Source organism: Molothrus ater, chromosome 3 (assembly GCF_012460135.2).
Source record: "Molothrus ater isolate BHLD 08-10-18 breed brown headed cowbird chromosome 3, BPBGC_Mater_1.1, whole genome shotgun sequence".
Classification (NCBI taxonomy): domain Eukaryota; kingdom Metazoa; phylum Chordata; class Aves; order Passeriformes; family Icteridae; genus Molothrus; species Molothrus ater.
Genome location: NC_050480.2, coordinates 68,872,221 through 68,893,631, shown reverse-complemented (window position 1 = coordinate 68,893,631; position 21,411 = coordinate 68,872,221). Strand labels below are relative to the sequence as shown.

The following is a 21,411-nucleotide window of genomic DNA, read 5'->3' as shown; positions in this document are numbered from 1 at the left end:
GCCGCTCCCGCCCCGTTGGGGCGGCTCCAGCGCGGCGCCGCCCGCCCGTGGGCGGGCCGTGCCGAGCCGTGCGGTTTGGTTGAGCCTCCCTGCGTGTGTCTATAACTTTGTGTTGCTGCCGGTGGTTGTTAGGAGGAGGGATGTGGAAGTCGGCGGCGAGCAGGGTGACAGGCTGCTCGGGCGGGCTGCGGCGGCGGACGGGCTGGGCGCGGGCGGATCGCTTGCCTCTCGCCGGCTGCTCGCAGGGGGAGCGGGCGCTCTGCCGTTTTCCTATCCTTCGCCTTTAAAGGGAAGGCTCTTTGGAGCTGAAGGCGCAGGAGCAGCAGGAACCATGCAGCAGCGCTGCTTCTTCCTCCCGTGAATTCGGATCTCGATTGCTGCCGGTTGTGGAGGTGGCTCTCGATCCAGCACCCCCCCTGCCGCCTCCCGCCCCTCCCGATGTGGCTTTCCCTGCCTCGTCTGCCTGCGCTTTTTAAATGACTTAAGTGAAGGGGGGAAAAACTGTCAAGATGGCAGCAGCAGGAGCAAGGAGGTTATGAATGTGGTGTTGGTGCTGGAACAAAACCTATTCTCTTTGGCAGCCCTAGGGAGGGCTTAAAGCTACTGGACCTGTTGGAAGACTGGCGATTTGATTTGTTCCCGTTGTGTTTGCTTTTTCCCTGCAAGAAGGAGGATTTATTACTAATTTTTTTTTTTTGAACCGACCAGCCCCCGGGTTGGCCTTCTCCTGCCCCCTGCTCCGCCGGCTGTGAGATTTTGGGGGGTTGCTTGCGCGTGGCTTGGGGGCACCGCAAAGTGACAGGTTTACGCTAGTGTGCAGCTGGATGTATGCTAAGACTTCGGCTCCCTTTAGGGCGTTTTGAAGAAGGAAAAAGTCTTCGGCGTAACCCGAAGGACTGCTCTCCTTGCCTTCCTGCCGACGGAGGGCGCGAAGGACCACCCCCCCAAAAGGCAAGATATCTGCGGAAGCGACGAGGAGCGAGCTCAGAGGCGCCGGGGGCGTGAGGGGGTCCTCTCCCGGCTGGATACAGCGCGGTTCCCGCCGGAGCTACTTCTGCATCCGCATGGAGTGAAACATAAACAAACGCACACACGCACCGCGGGAGCGGCCGCCGCTCCGCCGCCGCGGAGGGCAGCGCGGCGGGCAACTCCGGCACCGCCCGGCCCGTGCTGCCGCGGCCGCTCCGGCTCCTAATCTGATTTTTTTTTTTTTTCCTCTCTCCCTCCCCTTCTCCCCCCGCCTCCCAGCCTCGGCGTGCGCATCGCCTGCGGGGAGCGGAGCTCGGAGCGCAGCGGAGAGCCGGCCAGCCCTTAGCGGAGCGCGGCATGCCCGCCTGGCAGCCCCCCGCCTGCTAGGCTCCCGTCGGCACCGAGGAGGCGGCGGAGGAGGAGCAGGGTCGGCGGCCGCCCGCCCGCCCCGTCGCAGCGCCCCGCAGCCGCCCGTGGGGGAGGCCAAGATGGCAGAGGCGTCGCCCCCCGCCCCGCTCTCGCCCCTGGACGTGGAGCTGGACCCCGAGTTCGAGCCGCAGAGCCGCCCCCGCTCCTGCACCTGGCCCCTGCAGAGGCCTGAGCTGCAGGCCAGCCCAGCCAAGCCCGCCGGCGAGTCGACCGCCGACGCCGCCTCCATGATCCCCGAGGAGGAGGACGACGAGGAGGAGGGGGGCGGCTCGGCCATGACCGTCGGCAGCGCGGCCCCCGCGGCCGGAGAAGCGGCGGCGACCACCGCCGTGCCGGAGGAGGCGGCGCGGCTGCTGGCCCCGCTGCCCGGCGGCGGCCCGGAGGGACCGAGCCTCTCGCCGGGGGGAGCGGCGGCGGCGGCAGGCGGCGGGGGGCTGAGCGGGGGCCCGGCGGCGGCGCCGAGGAAGTGCTCGTCGCGGCGCAACGCGTGGGGTAACCTCTCCTACGCCGACCTCATCACCCGCGCCATCGAGAGCTCCCCGGAGAAGCGCCTCACTCTCTCCCAGATCTACGACTGGATGGTCCGCTGCGTGCCCTACTTCAAGGACAAGGGCGACAGCAACAGCTCGGCCGGGTGGAAGGTGAGGCGGGGTCCCGGGGCCTGCGGCGCTCCCGCCGCGCCGCCCCGACGGACGGGCGGGCTGCCCGTGGAGGATGCGGCCGCGGAGCGGGGTGCTGGCGGCTCGCAGCAGCCCGCCGGGCGCTGGTGCTGGTCGTGCTGATGGTGGTCGTCCTGTCGGCTTTGCTTTTTTTTAAGAGAGAGATTATGGAAAGTTTTGTCTCTTTCCTGTTGCTGTGTACGGGCGGTGAGGGCTATTGACTCTGAGGGCAGAGTACACTCCGGAGCGGAGTTGAGTTTTGTGATGCACGAGCACATAAGCAGGAAAGAGAGAGGGAGAGAGAGAAAGAAAAATGAAAAATATTTATAACGTGTGTGGGTTTTGTTTTGCCTTTTTTTTTTTTTTTTAAAGTTATGGTAACACCAGAGGTAACTCATGCTGGAAAAGAGCAGAATTGCTTTTATGTATGCTCAGTCTGCGTCTCAAAGCTCAAATACAGAACGACTTTATTCTTTTTGTCAAGGAAACCCGCAGTTTTTTGCCTATGTGTTCCTCAAAGGCCGTAGAGGGAAATTCGGGTTTTGACATTTCTTCATAAAGTTAATCAAAGCATGGAGTTATTGGCTGTTCAGCCCCTGGAATGCTTGGTGTGCGATTCCTGCCTTGCCAGTGTATGAGAGCACCGTCTACTGATAGCCCAGCATTTTCTGTCCAGCACTGCGACAGTGAGCAGCTAAGAGTACTACCGTTTTAATAAGTGAGGGGGGCAAAAAATAAAATCTGGTTTTGTGGCTTGTTTACTCAGCACGTGCAAAAGCACGTTGCAGGCAGGCAGGGTTTTACCCTCAAGAAAGAATCTTATAAGGCCTACCAGGAGCCAGAACTGCACGTAAAGCACATTTGAAGTGATTTCCAGAGCTGCTTTTTTTTTTTTCCTCTCGTTTTCCTATTCATCTGTCAGCGTCTGTTGGATGCCAAAATGTCACGTACTTGCAGCTGTACAGAAATGCAGGTGCTGCTTGACGCCGATACTGTTTGCAGAAGGAAATCCCGGCAAGGTTCAGTTGCTGCTGAGGGCCGATACTAGCTGCATCTGACACTGAGTTTTTGTGTGGATGACTGAAGGTGAATTTGCCAGCAAGTTCAATGCTTTTACAGAGAAATTAAATTTTGTCTTTGAATCTATCTAGGTTGGATCAGGTGATAACTTTCAGTATACAAGTTGGTCAGAAATATTGTACAGATGAAACATTTCTGGCAGTTTCTGTACTAGCAGCCCTGTCTTGTATTTTGGTGCCTGAGTAGGACTTGGTGCTAGGAATTGAAGTGTAGCTGTATGATTTTTACCTTCCAAATGAAACACAGGAGAGGAAATATTTAGTTGACAGACTTGTCTCAGGCTGGGGAAAATACAAACACAAAGTTTATCTCTGGCATAGCTAGTTGAAGACAAGGCTTTTAAAACCACACATTCTATTTACAGCTTTTGTGTCTGTATTAGGTGTTGAATTTTGATCTGACTTTACAAGTGTGATGCAGAGTGTGATAAAGGGTTACATCTTCCAATGACAGCCTGTGCCTTCGTAAGTTGTTTGGTTCCACACAGAAGCAGTGGCTTTAGATGTCAGCTGTGATGACAAATCCAGCATTTTTATCTGGTACTTTGAATTTTCAGTAAATTCTCAGTATCTGATTCAAACGAAGATTTACCTAACAGCAGGGCTGACACTGTTTTGAATTTGGTGGCAAAACTCCTTTTCACTTTTGCAGAAGCAGAATCTGGGCCATAATATGAAGTGCTTACATTGATTAGTATCCTTAATACCATCACAATTTTTCTGACAATTTGTACTGTTAATTTGATATTGATTCCTTTGCTAAGCAGCATTAACTGGTACTTGGAGCTAATTAAAATGTTAAAAATTTGGATCCCTTGAGATTCTTCTGTTACAATTTAGTTCAGAAGTTTCTCATAAGCCTTTAGGATGACCTTTCTCAGGAGATGCAGGCACACTGGTAGCAGCAAATTCTGTCTCTGATGATTGTGAGCCATCTCTGAAGTTAGGGTAAGGCGTTCGGTCACGTTAACAGTGGGTGCAGTTGTGTGTGGGTGGTAGGGGCATGCTGGAAGGGGCAAAGGGGAGGTCAGGAGCTAAGAATAATAATTTGCCAGACATCTAAAACTGGAAAATGTAATTCCTTAGCAAGGCTAGGATTTCTTTTTCAAGTGCGTATATGTTCAGAAGAGGACTACTTCAGTTTCTCGGCTGGAGAGTAGCTTAATTTGTGCAGGGGCAGCACTCTTATATGGGGACTCCATCTTAGTCTCCTGATGTTAGAAGACATTATATCTTAATTACCACCTTTGTTTCCTTTACAGGTAATGAATACAACTCTTCAGGAACTAATGTCAGCTTTTCACATTAGACTTCTTCAGATCGCTAGTTACACCGAGACTTTAAATTAACAGAAGATAGTTCTGTGTTAGAAGGCTTTCATCTTAATTTAGAATATTTTTACACAGCTAAATTAATTGTTGAAGGCAGTAAGCCCATTTAACAATATTCTGCTCTGCCACTGAGTGGGAAAATTGTTATTTTAAACAAAGGGAAAAAGAGAACTTGGTCTTATTACCTTATGTATTATTATATATGAAATATTAATACTGTTTCAAGTGAGATGTGCTGAACACCATAATCTGTAAATATAGCCAGGATGATTCTCCTCAAACAATTATTTTAAGAGCTGTAAATTAAAGTTACAACTATCACTTTTTTTTCTTTTCTTTTTTTTTTTTTTTTTTTCCTGGCTAGGGCATTAAAGCAGAAGTGAATATTTCAGATGTGGTTAGGAAGGCATATATTACGTTTCCGGTAATTCGGATAAGGTTTGCCCAATACACCCCCCCAACAATCTCCTTTGCTTCCCCCTCCCCCTGGCCCCGGTGGGACATTGGCTAAGCTAATAGTGCCTGAAGCTGACTGGGGCAGTGGTGTACGGTGCAGTGCTGCAGAGGTGCCGCACTCCTGACACTCCTGTGTGCCACGGGCTGCCCCGGTTGGTACAATCCCATACACTTCCAGACCACTGGAGAGGGTTTCCATGCACGTTCCGGTATTGGCTTCTGTCTTGAATACTTAGGGAAGGTCGGTATTTATCTTCGTCATCACCGGAGGGGGGAACAGATCCGAGGGTGAGCTGGTTTCACCCTTGTGAAATTCACTGTGCCAGGTGACTGTTCCAGGTACTTCACAGAGCTCCTTGATGACTAGATCTTTCCTCATTCAGGTATCTGTTACCCAATCGAAGTCCTGCAGTCACAAAACTAGTGTGCTGACTTAAAAACCAAGTTTTATCTTGCAGGTATTTAAGGTGAAGCACTCACTTCCCTCAGTAATCTTGAAATAAGAAACTGGAAAACCTTTTGGTCTGTGTACATAGTAGAGATGCCCAGTTTCACTACAGTTTAAGTAATTCCATACCTCTTCCCACAATGTTATTTTGTAATTTCTTGAGCACTATCTTTTGAAACAGTCTTTTCTACATGGAGAGTACACTAGGGGGACTATTTTCCTCTTTGCTAAGAGATATGGCAAGACTATGAGTCTCATCCTTTATACAGAGATACCAGCAGTTCCCAAATTTAAATGTAGCTGATTTGCTTTGAATTGTTTTTCATATCAGAAGCCTATTCTGTTTTCCACCTGTTGTATTCTTCTTCCCCATAGAAGATAAACACTCGCTGCTGGGATATTTACTTTGAAGGGGAGGTTTTTGTAAACTTTGTACATTTCTTACCATGTTTTATTGGCCAGTATGTACCAAAGGGCTGCAGTCCCTTTGGTGTACCAAATGCATGAGTCTCTTCTTTAATTACTGAGACTTGAAAAGGCTTGAGAAATTTGCCAGTGATGTAGACAGATGTCTAAATCTGTTAGCCAGATGCTGATATGCAAGATGTGTCGGACTCTTTTTATCATCTTCTTGCAAAGATGTGAGAAGGAAGTAACACCACACTCTTTCTTCTTACTTCTCCTTCCTCAGACTGACACACAATGTCTTCATCAGGAGTGGCAACATAAACTGGAGTCTGCGTCAGTTTCTTTTTTTCCTCTATTGACTTCTAAACTTCTTTTTATTTATTTAAAGGTTCTGTTTCCCAATTAACTGCTAGCAGGAATATTTTTTTCAACCTTCTATTATTTTTTAAATATATTTTTGTGTTGCCTTATTCATCTGTACAGAAGGGTTTGAGTTACAAGCTGTAGCCTGATTATTTTAAGTTTTGACCTACCAAGGAGAGCATGGATTTAAGCACGTGAATGGATCCTTGGGACTTCACTGGGATTACTTGTGTGCTTAAACTTGCTGCTTAAGCATCTTACCTGATCAAAGCCTTACTATGTTGTGCTTTAACAAAATACTCAGAAACATTTGTAAGTGACTTTTGTGCTGAGCAGTGTAAGAGATGTGTGGTTCCAGCGGTTGAAACCATCAGATAACAAATGTCTTTCATCAAAGAGGAGTATACTGTAGTAGCACAGTAACAAATGACTTTTTAAACTTTCCAGTAGAAACCATTTGTAGGTATTAGCACATATTGTTATTTCATATCTGTAGTGTACATCAGAGATCTCACTTTTCCCCAGCTCATGCAGGCAGGTGACAGCTATTAGAGCAGTGAGAGAGAGACCAAGTAAGTAGCTCTCCCAGAATCACTCTAATTGTTTGGTCCACAGTGTGACAGTGAGGAGCACCTCTGCTGAAGGACTTGTTAAATGCAGACAGAAACACATCACCTTGGTGAATGTGTTCAGCTGGTAAGAATCACAGGCTCTGATGAACTCAAATTTTGATGTGAATGAGAAACTTCCAATCAATGATGATGTGATATTGCTGGATAGTTATCACTGCCAGGTAGACCTGCATGATAAATGCTGGAATCGATGTCCCTCCATTGTTCAGAGACAGAAGGTTACCTAAAACAGTCATGCAGCAATTGACATTGTCTATAATAGATCGATTAGTGTCAATATTTGTACATATTTAAAATTTGTGCATATTTAAAATAGGAAGCTTGAGAGTCAGAGGTTGGCTTCTCCTCTTACCTGTGTGTTTGAAAGCACCCAGTTAATGCCAGTAAAAATTAAATCACCTTAGTGGCAGCAATATCTGATGTATTGTACTGGCTTGAACAAACATTGTCTGAGACTGAGGCCGGGGAGGAGAAATGTCCTGGCACTCCTGCCCTGGGACATCCTGCCTCTGCTCGGTGTTGTCCTGGTGAAGCGAGCGGTGTCTTACTCTCGAGGCCATTTTGTATTCGGGTCATTTTGGTGGTGCTACACTACTTTGCTGTAATCCTGGGAGATTAGGGGAGGCTGGGCACGTGCTGGTGCATTTAGAAAGGCGAGTGATTAGGGTTAGCTGTGTGGTTTTGTGAAAGCTCTTTGTGCTGATGTGGACAAAGCAGCAGCCCAGAGTGGAAGGTAGGCAGCTCTGGGGCAGCCCCCCTGCATCCTCCCGCAGCGGCTGGGTGGGTTTCAGCCAGCTCGCCTGGGGTGCACGGGGTGAACAAGTGTGAAACCACCCCAGAAAACTACAATGGGTGTGCTGGCTTCAAAGGGAGGCCGAAGGGATTGCCTTGGAGATAGGGAAAATTGAGGATAAGCAGCCAAAGCATTTCTCTAGGTGGCAGCCTCCTAAAGGTGCCCTGCTAGATTTTGGCAGCCAGCTATTTTGCGTGGAAGTATGGAAAATCTTTTGTGAGGATTGTTTCTTATTTGCAATGCAATTAAACTCAGTCTTGGTGTAGTGGCGAATTGCCAAAGGAGAAACTGAAAGTGTTTCCTAATGCAAGTTGCTACTTAGACTAAAGTCTCTGCATGTTCTTGTTTCTCTCTCACTTTTTAAAAAAGCCTTACTTTACTACTCTGTCTGTCACAGAAAATGTGCCCAAGGGCAGCATTACAAAATGGCAATATTAGTTTGCTTTAGAGGCAAGGAGCCCTCCTCTTTTGGAGGTACTCTGTCTGGAGAAATGCATGCTCTGAGCATCCTCCCTGTTGCTGATCTGTTCCTCTTGCCATGGAAAACTGCTATTTTCAAATTGGCTCTGGAAAGGGGCACAGCTTGGCCAGGCCCTGGAACAGAAGGTACGTTCAGGGTCCTGCACACAGTGACAATCCCGATAAAGGCCTGGCCGATAGCAGCACTCAGGGAGCGCAGGGATTTTTTGGTGTGGCTTTTCTTGGGACTGACAATATGCGCGTAGCGCAGTGGTTCAGGAGCAAAATGAAGTGTTCGAGTAATGTGCATAGTCATGCAGTTTTCTGTACTGCTGGCTCAGCACACCATGAGTTAAGTGAAGATTATGCTTAACCTTTTATTTGCTCTCCTTTTTGTGCTTCTACAAACTTATGCTGTTCTGTTACAATTTCCTGAGCATTGCCACACACCAAGCTTGGAAAATGAGGTGCATTTAGCCAATTTATGGCCTGACATATGTTAATTAACATTAATTACCTGCTTGAATAGTCCATTTAGCACTTATTATTAAAAAGTGGCTTGTCTACAGAAGGGGATTTTCCTTCAGAGTGAGATGTTTTGTTCTAACTTGTTTCAGATGAACTCAGGTTGGGGTATCCCGTGCTTCTCTGCATGACTGTACCAGTTTCCTGATGTTCTAGTTGTACCTGTGGGATACAGTTGTACCACTGATAGGCATCAGCTCTTTACCCACGTGTATTTGGCATTTATTTGACAACAGTTTAGCTTCCCAAGCAAACTAGCGTGTTTCCAAGCATTTTCTGCTAGTGGTGGGTACAGCTCTTGCTCATCTGGTTGAGGCAGCAGAGAAAGAGCCGTGCTTCTCAGCCTGCCAGGAACTGCAGGGGCATCTGGAGTCCTGTGGTGATGTGACCCCAGCACCTTTGGGGTGAAGGAGTAGGAAAAGCTCAGGTGTGCAAGGCTGGAGAGGGTATGTAGGAGTTGCTGGGGCACACCGTGGTGCCTTGCGGGGAGGTCATCTTCTGCTCTTTGTGGAGGAGGTAGATGGACCTTAGGGCTCCTGCAGCCATTGAGAACAGGACACTGCTGGAGTGGAGCGTGATCTCCAACAACAGCAGGAGTCTTGCTGTATTCATCAACTACATTACCCAAGTTATCTCCTGGGCAGTGTGTTGAGTAAAGGTTGTCACAGATCATTGGTCTAAAACCTGTGAGGGTAGTAAGAACCAGAGAGGACATGTTAGCTTTCCAAATACCAGTATTAAAAAAAAAATAAAAAAAATCTGTGCCTCAATTCCCCATATCCCAGTTTCTCATTCCTGTCTTGGAAGGAGAAACTTCCCCTCCAGGGACATTATGTCCTACTTCACCTTCTCCATCCTTCCACCTGTAACACCAGTGGGAGGGTTGCATGTTACACTTCAGTGGGAGGTAGAGGGCTGGCTTGTAGCTGGCAGTTTTGGCTGGGGATACAGCGAGGAGATGATTAGTCTACAGGACTGATGAAAAGCATTGCCATTTCAGTGTGAGGAGTTGGGAACAAGTGAGTGATTGCATCCATGCTCTGCCTCATCCCTGCGGTGAAATAGCAAGGAAGCTGCCTTCCAGTAGGGCTAGAGAAGAGCATTGCTTTTTGCCAGAGTGCAAAAAGCAGAGTTCTCCTGGTGGTGTGCTTGGCTGTGAAGTCCAGGAGGAACCCCTCTTGCCCTGCAAAGCCAGAATCCTTTCTTTGGGCCACCTACCTTGCACATTTGCTCAAGGATTGATATGCTTATAATGCTGTTTTGCAGGGAATTTGAGGGAGGTTGGGAATTAGTGGCATTGATGTGTTCTTCATAACTCTGTCTGTGTGTGTCCTACGTGGACTTTGCTTACTGGGGCAATGTTCTGTATCTGTATGCTGATACCTATTAAAAATAAAGGCTATTTAAATACTTTTTCAAATACCTTCTTAAGATCTCACAGAGAAATGCCCTTCTGTGGATTTGTACTAGTAAAGAAATGCCTTGTGAAAATTAGCTCTTATAACAGATTTGTGGTAACAAATTAAATGGATTGCTTGCTCTATCACAACATGCTACATACTTTAGAGCTGAATTATGGAATGCTGGGTTCTCACATGAACATGTTTATTTGGCAGGGTATTATTTTGCTTTTCTTTATTATTTTTCCCCTGATGGTGAAGTTTCTACTCGCTGTGTGTAAAGAGAGGTGTGAGGACGGTGCATGCTGGTACAGAAGTGTAGAGGCAGCCCACGGACCATTGTTGGAGGAGCTGGTGGAGGAAGGACCACTTGAAGCAAGGACAGCACTGTGTGGCACTGCCAGCTTGTTGTCAGGGCCCTTGCAGTGTGTGCCTCCAGTTTTGGGGGTCAGGAGGCCTGTGGGCGCAGGGCTGTGCCTGTGCAGCCTGGGGCTGCTGTACACCCAAGTGCTGCCCGCGTCAGGTGCGTTTCCGTGGGGTGAGTCACTGGATCACGCCACTCCTGTGTCCGTCCCTTCACCCACTGCCCCTGCTGAGGTGAAGGGTGGGTCCCTGCTGACGTCTCCACGCCAAAACCCAGTTGAGAGCTCTGGAATGAGAGCAGGAGGGAGGAGTGCTGCCAAAGAAGCCATTTTTCTCCTTTGACACCTATCTCTCAGGCTGCCTTCACACTCTGTGCTGGGCTGTGGGTCTGCCTGGGATTCCTCACAACCCAGCTCTCAGCCTTGCATTGTCTTCAGACCAGCCTGAGTCCCCATCCCTGGCCTTCCAGTTCTTTGTCTCTAGGGAGCAGCGGAGGCCATGGCGCTCCCGGGACTGTGATCAGTGGGTGGGATTCAGTGCTAGGAAAGAGTTTCCAGGAGGTTTGCTGGCTCCTGAGTCATGTGAGCAGAAAAGGGCAGGTCTGGCTGCTTGCCAGGACTTGAACAGGGAGGTAACATCTGCTTATCCCAGCCCTAGAGGAGTGGGAGACCACAGATAAGTTGGAAGACTGATGCAGACAGAGTGCTGTGGGAGGACAGATAGAGGAACACCCAAAAACATCAGGATGTGTCTGCTGGGCCTTTGCTCTGCGTCCTGGTGCTGCGACTGCTTAGCTGGGAGTGGGAATGAAGAAGAGTTGGCATGGATGTGGGTTTATGACAGTGCAGCTTTCATGGGTAGATGAAGTAAAGAGGGCAGGTCTGAGTTTCATCCCTGCTAAAGGCTGTGTCAAGGCAGGAGCACACATTTGCATTAGTGCTAGACAGACTCAAGCCCGCAGTGCCAAAAATTCTGGTTGCAGCTCAGCCTGAGCCCCGTGTGAGGACTGAGTATGACCAGGGAGCATTAGTAACAGTGTCATACTTAAGTAAACAAAGCTTTGTTTAAAAATGTATTAATTGCCTAGTAATATCTAATACAAGCTGCTTTCCTAGTCTAGACAGTCAGCACCTCTGACTCTGGAGACAATTTGCCCTTATAACTTAGTGTTTTCTCGTACTGTATCGTGTTGGTTTCTATGCTTTTTTCAAAATAGGTTGCAGAAGAATAAATGTACTATTCTAAAGAAATAATTTTGGGACATGGGCCGAATATTTGTTTTGTCTAAAATGTGGACTGAATTGTCTTGATATGTACTCACACAGCAGTTCTTTTAAATCCTGCTGTATCTGGGGTTTTTTCTCTCCACACTATCTCTTCAAACACCTATTGCAGTTCTCCAAAGGCACATTGTGACCAAGGTTAACTCCACTTTCTTACTTGAAATTTGCAGTGTAAACATACCTTTAAATGTGAGACTTAATCCAGATCAAAAGTTTCTGACTTTGTGTGAACCCCAGTCTTGTGTAAATATATTTGCTAATACTTCATGGAGGATTTATCAGTTTCGCGTATTAAGTTCTAGATATGCTTTAGTAAATAAAATTTGGCATCTGACAAGTGAGAACAGTGCTCAAGAAAGAATGTCTTATTGTGAGTGTTTCACAAGTTCTCACATTATCACCACTTCTGCTGACTGGTTTTGTGCGGACAGCAGTGATGTGGTTTCCTGAAAGCCTATAACTTACTGTTTGTTCTGCACAACTGCTCTGAGCCTTGACTAATTTCCAGAGAAGTTTTTTTTCAGGAATTTGTACAAGAAGGTGATGCCAGTTCAAGTCGTGTCCTGAGATGCTTGTAAGCTGAGACGTGGAGCTGCTGTCCCTGCTTTTGTGCAACATGATCTATTGTGCCTGAGAGTTTCACTGTATGGGGGAACTCAAAACCGTTTGTGTGAGATGTCAGGTTTCAGAGTGAATGGTGCTTCTTTAAGTATGCATCAAGATCTACAATGGGAGGCTGCTGACCCTTCTATGCCTTTGTAGGACAAGAACATTGGCACTGATAATGATGCTGCCACTGAGGAGCTGTAAAAATTCTGAAGCATTTTTTTGAATTTGAAACCTCAGCTGAGTATAAGTGGGCTACATGTAAAATCTTCGATTTGCAAATGGAAGTCATGTCAGAGCTCTGCATGAGTTGGGCCAGAGGTTTCCAGCCTAGTTTGTGCAGCAGCCAAAAGCTCTGACCTAGTATTATGTTCATCATGATGTTGACAGTGTGATTTTCACTTCCCATGGCATGCTGAGATTTATTTCTTGCCCCAGTGCTTTTGCATCCTGATTCATGCACGGCAAAAATACTTCTGATTAAAATGTGCTAGAAGGTTTGCATGCTTGGGGTAGGAGAGAAATCTTTTATGAGGAACTATACTATATAAAGCTATGGGGAGGGGAGCTGTGGTGCTTAGGAAGGTATTTGAAAATCAACAGTGAGGCCATTTTCCATACAAAGAAGAGGGGAAGTGTGTAGTCCATAAGGTAGTGGCATACGGGACTGGGAGGAGGAAGGATTCTCTGAGCTAGCAGTAGGGTGTAAATCAACCTGATGTATGTTCATAGACATCTGATGTCTACTGGGCCTAGTGGGGTAGCTCAAAGCAGGTGGAAGAAGCATATTGTTTACCTAATTAGAAACATAAATAAAATCTTTCCAACATTCTTCTAAATTAAAATGCATTTGAACCATATGTCAGACTTCTCACATCCAGGAAAGATCTCTTAAAACCCCACCGTTCCTCATGGAGGCTGTTTCTAGCCCACTTTCTGCAGGGCTCTGCCAGGTAACAAGTGTTCTTGGTTGGAAGATGGAGTGGGATGTGCATTAGCAGCTGGAGAATGCTGGGGTTCTTCCTGAGTGTACCTGTACTCCTTTTTAATCAGAGGGAAAAGGCATATTGTTTGAGATGATAGACCAGGGAATTGGAATAACAAAAGAAAATTATCATCGTTGAAATAATTGAAGACAGGATTTCACCTTTGTATTTATTGAGGAGTCAGTGATGGTGGGAAGCAGGGCCTGGGCTGCAGTACTGTCAGAGCAGTTTCATATCTCCAGTGTATTTTAGACACCAAGGAGACAAAGATGATGCTAATTGCAAGAGAAACTACTTAACTGCTTTGTATTATGTGTGAAATGAAGGGGGAATAACGCTGATTGAATGACCTATTTTGACTTTCTCAGTATAATATGTTTAATGTTTTCGTCTTTTCCTGGACAGTGAATTATAATTTTACCAAATCCTGCTGGAAATTAATATGTTGCTGGGCAAAGTTATTTTATCCTCGCAGTTTTAACTGCAAAGTTACATCTTGCCACTTAACTCGGTGGCAGGAGTTTTCTCTTTCAGCTGGAAAGGGCTTTTGCCATGCAACACAGCGACAGTAGTACTTTTTGTTTTATACAAAATAGGGACCTGTCAGGAGGAATATAAAATAGGGCACTGAAGTAGTCCAATTTAGAAGGAGAAAGGGCATAAATCTCCACCTCTCTCTGATGACAGAAGGCCAAAGTACAGCAGAAATGTTTCCCTGCTTGTAAAATGCCAGATGCCAGATGTAAAATACCAGAGAGGTTGAGCTGTTAAAGGCACAGCTGTATCTAGCGTCCTTACAAGTTTTTCAGCCTTATTTTTAATATGTAAGGGGGTTCTTAGACAATGAAGCAGCTCTGTTAGGGTCTTCTCAGCTTATTGTGCAGTTACAGAAATTATTTGCTGTCTTGGACCAGTGTCAGGCAGAATAATACTGAATAAGTCCTAAATGAATGTGGATGGTGAAAGGAGAAAAATAATTTCAAATAAAGAGGGGCATTATCAGCTGAGCAGCCAGTGTTGATCCTATGGTGCTGAAAAATGAAAGCAGGAAAAAGGCACTTTCTTATGAAGAATGGAAATTTTTGCTGAAAAGTCTGCTCTGACCAGAGCTTGGTATTCTACTTAAACTTGCAGCAAATTAGCATTGGTGCAGCAGTGCTGTGAAGCACTGAGAGGGAGAACAGAAGTAGGAACTCCAAAAGTAGAAGCCTCCAAAACTTGAAGAGAATCTTCAGATTCCCTGTCCATTTTGGAAAACGTGACCTGTAGTGTCACTTGCAGCTGCTGGATCCAAGAGTATAAATAGTGAAAAGAACACTGGTTTGGCCAGGATAAAATGTTCATTTTGGGTTTTTCCAACAGCTGTGTTGGGACTTAACCCTGGCAAAAACTTCTCACGTGTCATTGCTATTCAGGCTTGTAAGCATGTCGAATGACAATGTTCTCTAATTGAAAGTAAGAAAAGAGGAATAAAGTAGTAAATTGAGAAATAAGTGTGTATTTGGTATCTTCTCAGCCTGAAGGAAAACACTGCTTGAATTGTATGATAGCAGTTGTTTGAGAAATTAAGTATGGATTTCCTTCAATTGTAGTTGAATCATGGCATCTTGCTAAATTTATCCAGCTTTGAGTGCCTGCTTTCTGGTTTTACATTTTTGTTGGTGGCTGTTGGCTGTGTTTGGTTTAAAAAAAAAAAACAACAAAAACTTTTCATTGCCACAGAGGTGGTATTTTCCTTATTTTTTGCAGGAAATTGTATCAGGTATCAGACCATAAATTCTTCTAGGTGATCACAGACTTGTGGGGGTCAGCAGCTTTCTCCCTAGAAGTACCATGAGGCAGTGGGTGGGTTTGAGCAATGCCGGTGATGGGCTCTCGTCATTTTCTAGGAGCTGTCAGGGAGATTTTGCATGGTTTGACCGCAAACTGTAGATCACCGGAGTATCTCTGTGGATAGTTCTCACTATCTTCTGCTTGGCCCTTCACTGAACAGTGAAGGGCTAAGCAGAAGAACTAAATAAGAGCATTTTTTATTTATCCAAAAATCTTCTCAGAAAAAAGTATCAATATAAAAGTTAAGTGCTTGGGAAGTACAAAATGTCAGAAATGAAGCTGCCTCTAACACTTGAAATTACTTCTCATGCCGGTTGTGACACTGTTATTAGTAAGGAGCTCACAGGCTCCATCCACCCCCGCTCTCCTTGGTGGGCTGGATCCTTCAAGGGATGCTCAGGGTTTCAGCTCATCCCCTGTGCTCTCAGTGTGGGCCCCGTGCCATGGCTGTTGCACTTGGCTCTGAGTAAAGAAATACGCCCTTCTGGGTGTGCTTGTCTGTGTCTTTTGCCTCCTCAGTATCCATAGGCTTCCCTGATGAGCACTGTCCCAGCACCAGATATTCTCCCCTCTCCAAGCTCCTTACTATGTTCTCTCATCCCAGTCTCTTTCTCTTGTGATTCCCTGTCTTGCTCCATGCATTCCTCCCTCCTTTTCCTGTGATCTTCCCCACCTCTGCCCACCACAACTGGTTTTCATATCTGGTCTGCTTGTCCATCTTGTCTGTTTTTTTTTTTTTTTCCCCAGCTCCCCATTCCACATTTCCCCCCTGACCCAGGACTGTGTATTTCCTGTGTCTTGCTTGCCTATCCTGGAACACTTATCCTGTTTCTAATCCCAGTTTCAGTTCAGGTTTGTAAAGTTATTAGTGCTGAGGAACAAACAGGGTTTTGTAGTAGGAAGTGTTGGACAATACAAGGTGTAGGTGGGGCTCACAGCACCACCTATAATTTAGAACACTGTTTATATTTTTAACTGATCCACCCTTAGGTAAGCAGTCCTGGTGCTGTCAATGTGCAAATCCTTAGTCATTGGGATAATCCTGTTCCTTGTGCCAATACTGGGTACTGAGAGGTTGCTCATTTGTGTAAGAGATGGAGGGTCCTGTTTCAGAGAGACCTGGATGTCTTACTTCTCTGTGGCCTGACCTAGACACCAAACAGCATCTGAGATTCTACAATTGATGGGGCTACTGAGCTGTCCCTAAAGTATTTAATGGTATAGGTAGCAATTGCTCTTATTTCCATGGTGTGAGGGGCTGTTCCTTTTTCCTTCCTTATCTGTGAAAAGAGAGGAGACATTTGAGTACCTCACCAAAAATAGAAAAGATAGAAGGCATAGAAGTGCATGAAAGTGTACAGTCCATAGTCATAGCATATTCTGTGTCCTCCAGTAAGGACCCTCTGACTTGATGAATAGATTTAGACTTGAAAATATAATGATACAGCTGACCTTTTCTGATATTGCTTCATGGTTTCTTGTACCTTCTGCCTGTGATGCTGACTTCATGCCTGGTCTTTAATGGTTCTGGTAAAATGCTTTGACATCTGGGGAAGCTGATGGCAGTGGTTTTGTTATCAGAATTAGATTGAGAAACTCATACTGAATTGTGGTGCTAGCTAGACCAAGTCATTTATTGGTGTGAATAACCCTGTATTGACCTATTAAAGAACTTGGGCATAGAGTGTGTCATCCATGAGACTCTTGTTCCTTCATGATAAAAGTTCAAAACTTTAATCAGGTTAACAGGGTGTCCTGTCCTCTTTCCGTTGCAATAAAGTGTATGCAAACACGCATTGCAACAAATAGTGCAAAGGCAAATCTAGCACGCCCTGCTTTTTCTCCTGCAGTTTGTTCTCTGCCACTGCTCCCCAAGCCACTCTGGCACGGTGGTTGGCTGAAGGGTTTACTTGTGATGGCTGATGCCTTTCAGGTGCAGTGTTTCAGTTTCCCAGGCTATTGATAATGGCTGTTTAGACACAGGGCTCTGGGTCACGATGTATGGGGATTTTCTGATGGTTGTGGTGACCTTGGGGAGAGAATTAGAGTGGATGTAATGTTCCCAAGAATTGGAGACGCCTGTGCCATTGCACTGGTGCACATTGCTGAATCAATTACTAGCATTGGTAGGATTTTGCTTTAGGAGAACCTCACAGCTATATCACAGTCTTGTTATTAGTAGCATATTGTTAATTTGTTTTAATGCAGAGCCAGATATTTGCAGGGAGAAGGAACCTCAGTAGTTGGTTTCTGTGAAGTATTTTCCCTAAATGCAGCACTGTTGCAGTGCATACTCCAGCATTCTTTCTCACTTTAGTTTTTAGGAAATTTTTATTAGCTCCTGTGTGGAAATAAATTTGGTATAAAACTGTCATCCTCAGGTGAGGAATTGCAGCATGGTGTCCCTACCTCTTCCAAAGCCATTGATGACAACTAAAACTCTCAGCATGAAGATTTTCTAACTTTTTTTGTTATGTGTGTCACTCTGGTGACTCAGTCTACTGAGACATAGGCCCCTGGTGAGCTTTTGCAGAAAGCCTTCCCAACAAACCTGTGCAGCCCTTGAACTAAATCCGTATCACCAGCCTCTCCTGCACCCATTGCTGTAAGTTTACAGTGTTTGTAATTGATTGTCAGTGTGTTGCATTTAATTCAGGGGCTGGTAGAGTATTCCTCGAAATGCCTGTGTAGTGTTAAGCCAGTTAGGAGTTACAAATGTAAATATGTTTACAGAGAAAAGAGGAGTGCATGAAAGCTGGCATTGCCTAAACAGCCAAAAGCAGTGTGATTTTATGCTAGAGGGACACTGGAAATGCAGGTAGCTGGAGTGTGCTTCCAGAAGTAAATCCCAACCAGAAGCACTTGTAGTCCCTGCCTTCAAATGCACTGCCCATGTGCTGGAGTTGCTGAGGCACCATGGGGGAGAGGGCTCAGGAGTCCGTGGGCATCCTTGTGGAGTTTTGTAGGGAAGCTTGAAATGCCAGAGGGAAGCGTCAGCTGTGTCTGAAGGGCTCCTTGTTTGAGATTTTCCCAGGCAGGAGCAGTACAGCTGGCAATGAAGTGACTCCTGACGCCGGTGTTTCATAACTGAAAGTTCAGCATTTTTCACAAGCTGTCTTCCTTGGGGTTGTGAGCGCGGGCACACGCACACCCCTCGCACACCCCCCGCACGCCCCCCCAGCACATTGTTTACTTCCTCTCTAAGTTCTGGGACATTCAGTACTAAGGAGCATGATACGCTTGCATAAACACCCCAGCCAGATTTATCTCTCAAGCCTATCTTTCCTTTCCCATCTTGGAAAGTGATTAATCTGCAGCACACATTTTGTTCTTTGATTGCAGGGCATTATTCTGTAATCATTTACAGTTTTGCAGAGCCGTAGCTCTGGCTTGATGGAGCATTTCTGTCATGTAGCCCCTGCTGTCGGCTGAAGCTTTAGCTGTGTAATGCAGGGGGAGCATTACCCCGTGTCTCTGTGTCATGTTAAAACTGTTTTCTATTTACATTGCCTGGTTTCTGCACATTCAGAAACATTCAAATGTACACATTTAAAGTGCAGATAAGTGTCTGCAGCAATACATGCCGAGGACTGAGGTTTAGGAACAGCCTCAGTACTGCACCGTGCTGGCTGCCAGCTGAGGTTTTCCTTTGAGTTTATGGAGAGTGGAGAAGTTTAAGTAACTTTTGTTTTCCATGCTGCTGGTCATCTATTGAAGCCTGCACCAGTTAGAAGTGGGCAATTTATGTAGCTACAAGAATTGTACATATTTCTTAGGGTCTGTGGAAAACAAGAAAGTGAAGAGATTGAAGTTGAATCAAAAATCTGTCCTGTCTGTACTGCACTGAGGCTTCTCCATGTGCCCTTTGTGTATTTTGTTTGTTTGCTAGTGTGCAAGGAAAGGAGATGGAAGAGGTAACAATCTTGAATTAGCATGTTGTGAATTTGAGATAAGGCTCTTGAGCGGAGTTTTGTTTGATGCAACTCTCCATGCTGTAAGCCTCTTGTTTCAGTAGAAAGATGTGAAAAGTAGGTAGAAAAAATTCAAAGAAAACCATGTTACTTTGGGTTCTGACCTTGTGGTAATTCTCTTTTTTTGCAATGTATGTGCACCTTTCTGGCCTACAAAGGCCCTGAAATGGATGGGCCTAGTCTAGTCACCCGTGCCAATGAGTATCTTTTTCCAAAGTCTCTCAGAAATCTGGCCCACAGCACATCAGATAAAGCATTTTTCTGTCACCTTATGGCAAACCAAAGTCCTGTAGTTACAAGACAGAGACCTGAACAGCGATGTATTGCATGCAGATACCAGGAAAAACTGAAGGCCTTGCAGGTGCAGCGTGTCTGTTAAATGAAATATCCAAAGGATCCCATTAAAATCCCAGGAAAAGTTTTGTGTATTTTGCTGCTGAGAAGTCAAGACAAAAAAAAATCTTCCAACAGCCTTCCTTGTCAGTCTGATTTTGAGGGCAGGACAAAGAAGGGGATTTTCTCTGACTGCAAATCCAGCAGTTGTTTTAAATGGGCAGGTGTCAAGAAGAGTACCCTCCTCTGCCTTGGGGATCTGACAGTGCTGGAGCAGGGAGAGCAGCTGCTTCACTCCTCCAGCAGTGGGCTGTGGAGCAGGAAGAAGAGGCAGCACAGACCAGTAATATCATGGTATTTTAGTTTAAACTCCTGTCCCTCCCCTGATTTTTGATGTATAGGGGTGTCTTGAACATCTAGTCACAAATGTCCTTTTCCCATCCTAGAAATGTAAATGCCTGAATTCTAAATAAAAGGGAACTTAAAAGCAAGGAGAAGGAGAGCTAGGGATCTTTGGAAGCAGCAGCTGTTTAGGGAAACTACCAAATTGTGTAAGGAAAGGACGGATTGAGTGTGTGCACGTATGAAGGTATCCGGCTGCCTGGGTTGTGCTAAAACCCGGGATTAAGGTTCAGTTGGTGCAGCCAGCTTTGGGTACTGGTAAGTGAGGGGAGGTGACTCCAAACAGGAGGCAGAATGGAGTGCAGTGCTGCTGAAGTGCAGCCTGGCAGCACTAGTGCTGTGCCCTTCTGGCATGGCTTGCAGGCCCAGCTTCTGGACCACTGGGAGCTTCCTCTTACTGCACTTGGATACGTGCCACAGGGTCTTGGAGTCAAGGTTCAGCTTTGCTCACCCCAAATCCCTTATCACCTCAAAATGATTTGTAACAGTTGTATTTGTTTGTCTTTAACAGCGGGAGATGAACCCCTTTAATCTCTGTTGTTTGTTACTGTTTATACAGAGTACAGCTGCCCACAGAAAGATTTCTGGGACATACTGGGTTCAGTACAAAGGAGCTTCACACTGAAAACTTGAGGCCCCATTCCCTAAGGCAGAAAGGAGCCTCTGTCTCAGTGTGGGTTAATTATTTAATAGTTGGCTGAGTAGGCAGGATGATCATGGATAAGGAATGAGGCTGGTCAACTATGTCCTGCCTAATATTTCATGGAGTAGGAGGGGTTTTGCTTGGCCCTCCAGAAGCACCAGAGCTAATGTCATGCTGAAGTTAGGAATCGTGTAAAAGCTTTGGGAGGTGAAGAAGCTTTGGGCTTTAACACATTCAATTATGGAAGAATGCATGCACTGAAAGCAAGGTTCTCTTGAGTGGAACACATGCCTCTAAGGGATGTGTTCCTGGTAAGAACCAGGTGCTGAGAACATCTGTTGGAGCACCCCAACCACTCACAGAGCTTCTCCTTGGAGCTCAGTAAAAACTTAGTCTGCTCCTGTGTACAGCCTCCTCTGCACTGTTAACTGTGGTGCTGATGCTTTACCTCCCCTCTTGCCTGGTGCAAGGGTGGGTGAAAACAAGGTGAGTTTGCTTTTCCAATCCGTATGGGTGAGTTTAGAAGGTGATGCTGTGGATTTCAGTTCAGAGAGGCCATCTTCCAGATGCAGAGGAGCCACTGGCTCTTTTTTTTGCATCGCATCACAGAGAACCCCTGAACCATGGAAGTGTCCCATAAGGGTGGAAAAGTGTGCTAAATTTTATGCCACCATTTTATCCTAATTCAGTGCAACTGAAAAGCATGTGTGGTGTTCTTTACCCAAGAAATTTGTTTTTAGACAGACTAAGATCCACCGTTGCCAAGTGCTGCTGTTGTGCACCTGCACAATTTTTGACAGTGATGGCTGCAGTTGGGGCAGATCTTTAGAGAGGACTCCGGCTGTGCCAGCCCTAGTAACATATGTAACAAACCCAGCAGAGACTGGAAAGGGCAGTGGTGGTACCTGAGGGACCACCAGATGACAGGCAGCTCCTCTCTACCACCAGCCCCTAGCTAATTGCTGACTTTCAGTCCTTTCTTTTCCCTAAACTGTGAGGCATCGGAGATAAGTCCTGCTTATAGTCACCCACAAGGGAAA

At 46.2% G+C, this 21,411-nt stretch overlaps 1 protein-coding gene across 1 annotated transcript in view; it reads left to right on the top strand.

Annotated features, from left to right (window-relative positions):
• Positions 1-1,093: 1,093 nt before the first annotated feature.
• The window catches only part of FOXO3 (forkhead box O3), an 87,907-nt gene continuing 67,589 nt past the window's right edge, over positions 1,094-21,411 (top strand). Inside the window, exon 1 of the mRNA XM_036379890.1 lies at positions 1,094-2,039. Within this exon, the coding sequence (XP_036235783.1) occupies positions 1,458-2,039 (582 nt within the window). The 5' untranslated portion in view covers positions 1,094-1,457. The remainder of the gene's footprint in view (positions 2,040-21,411) is intronic.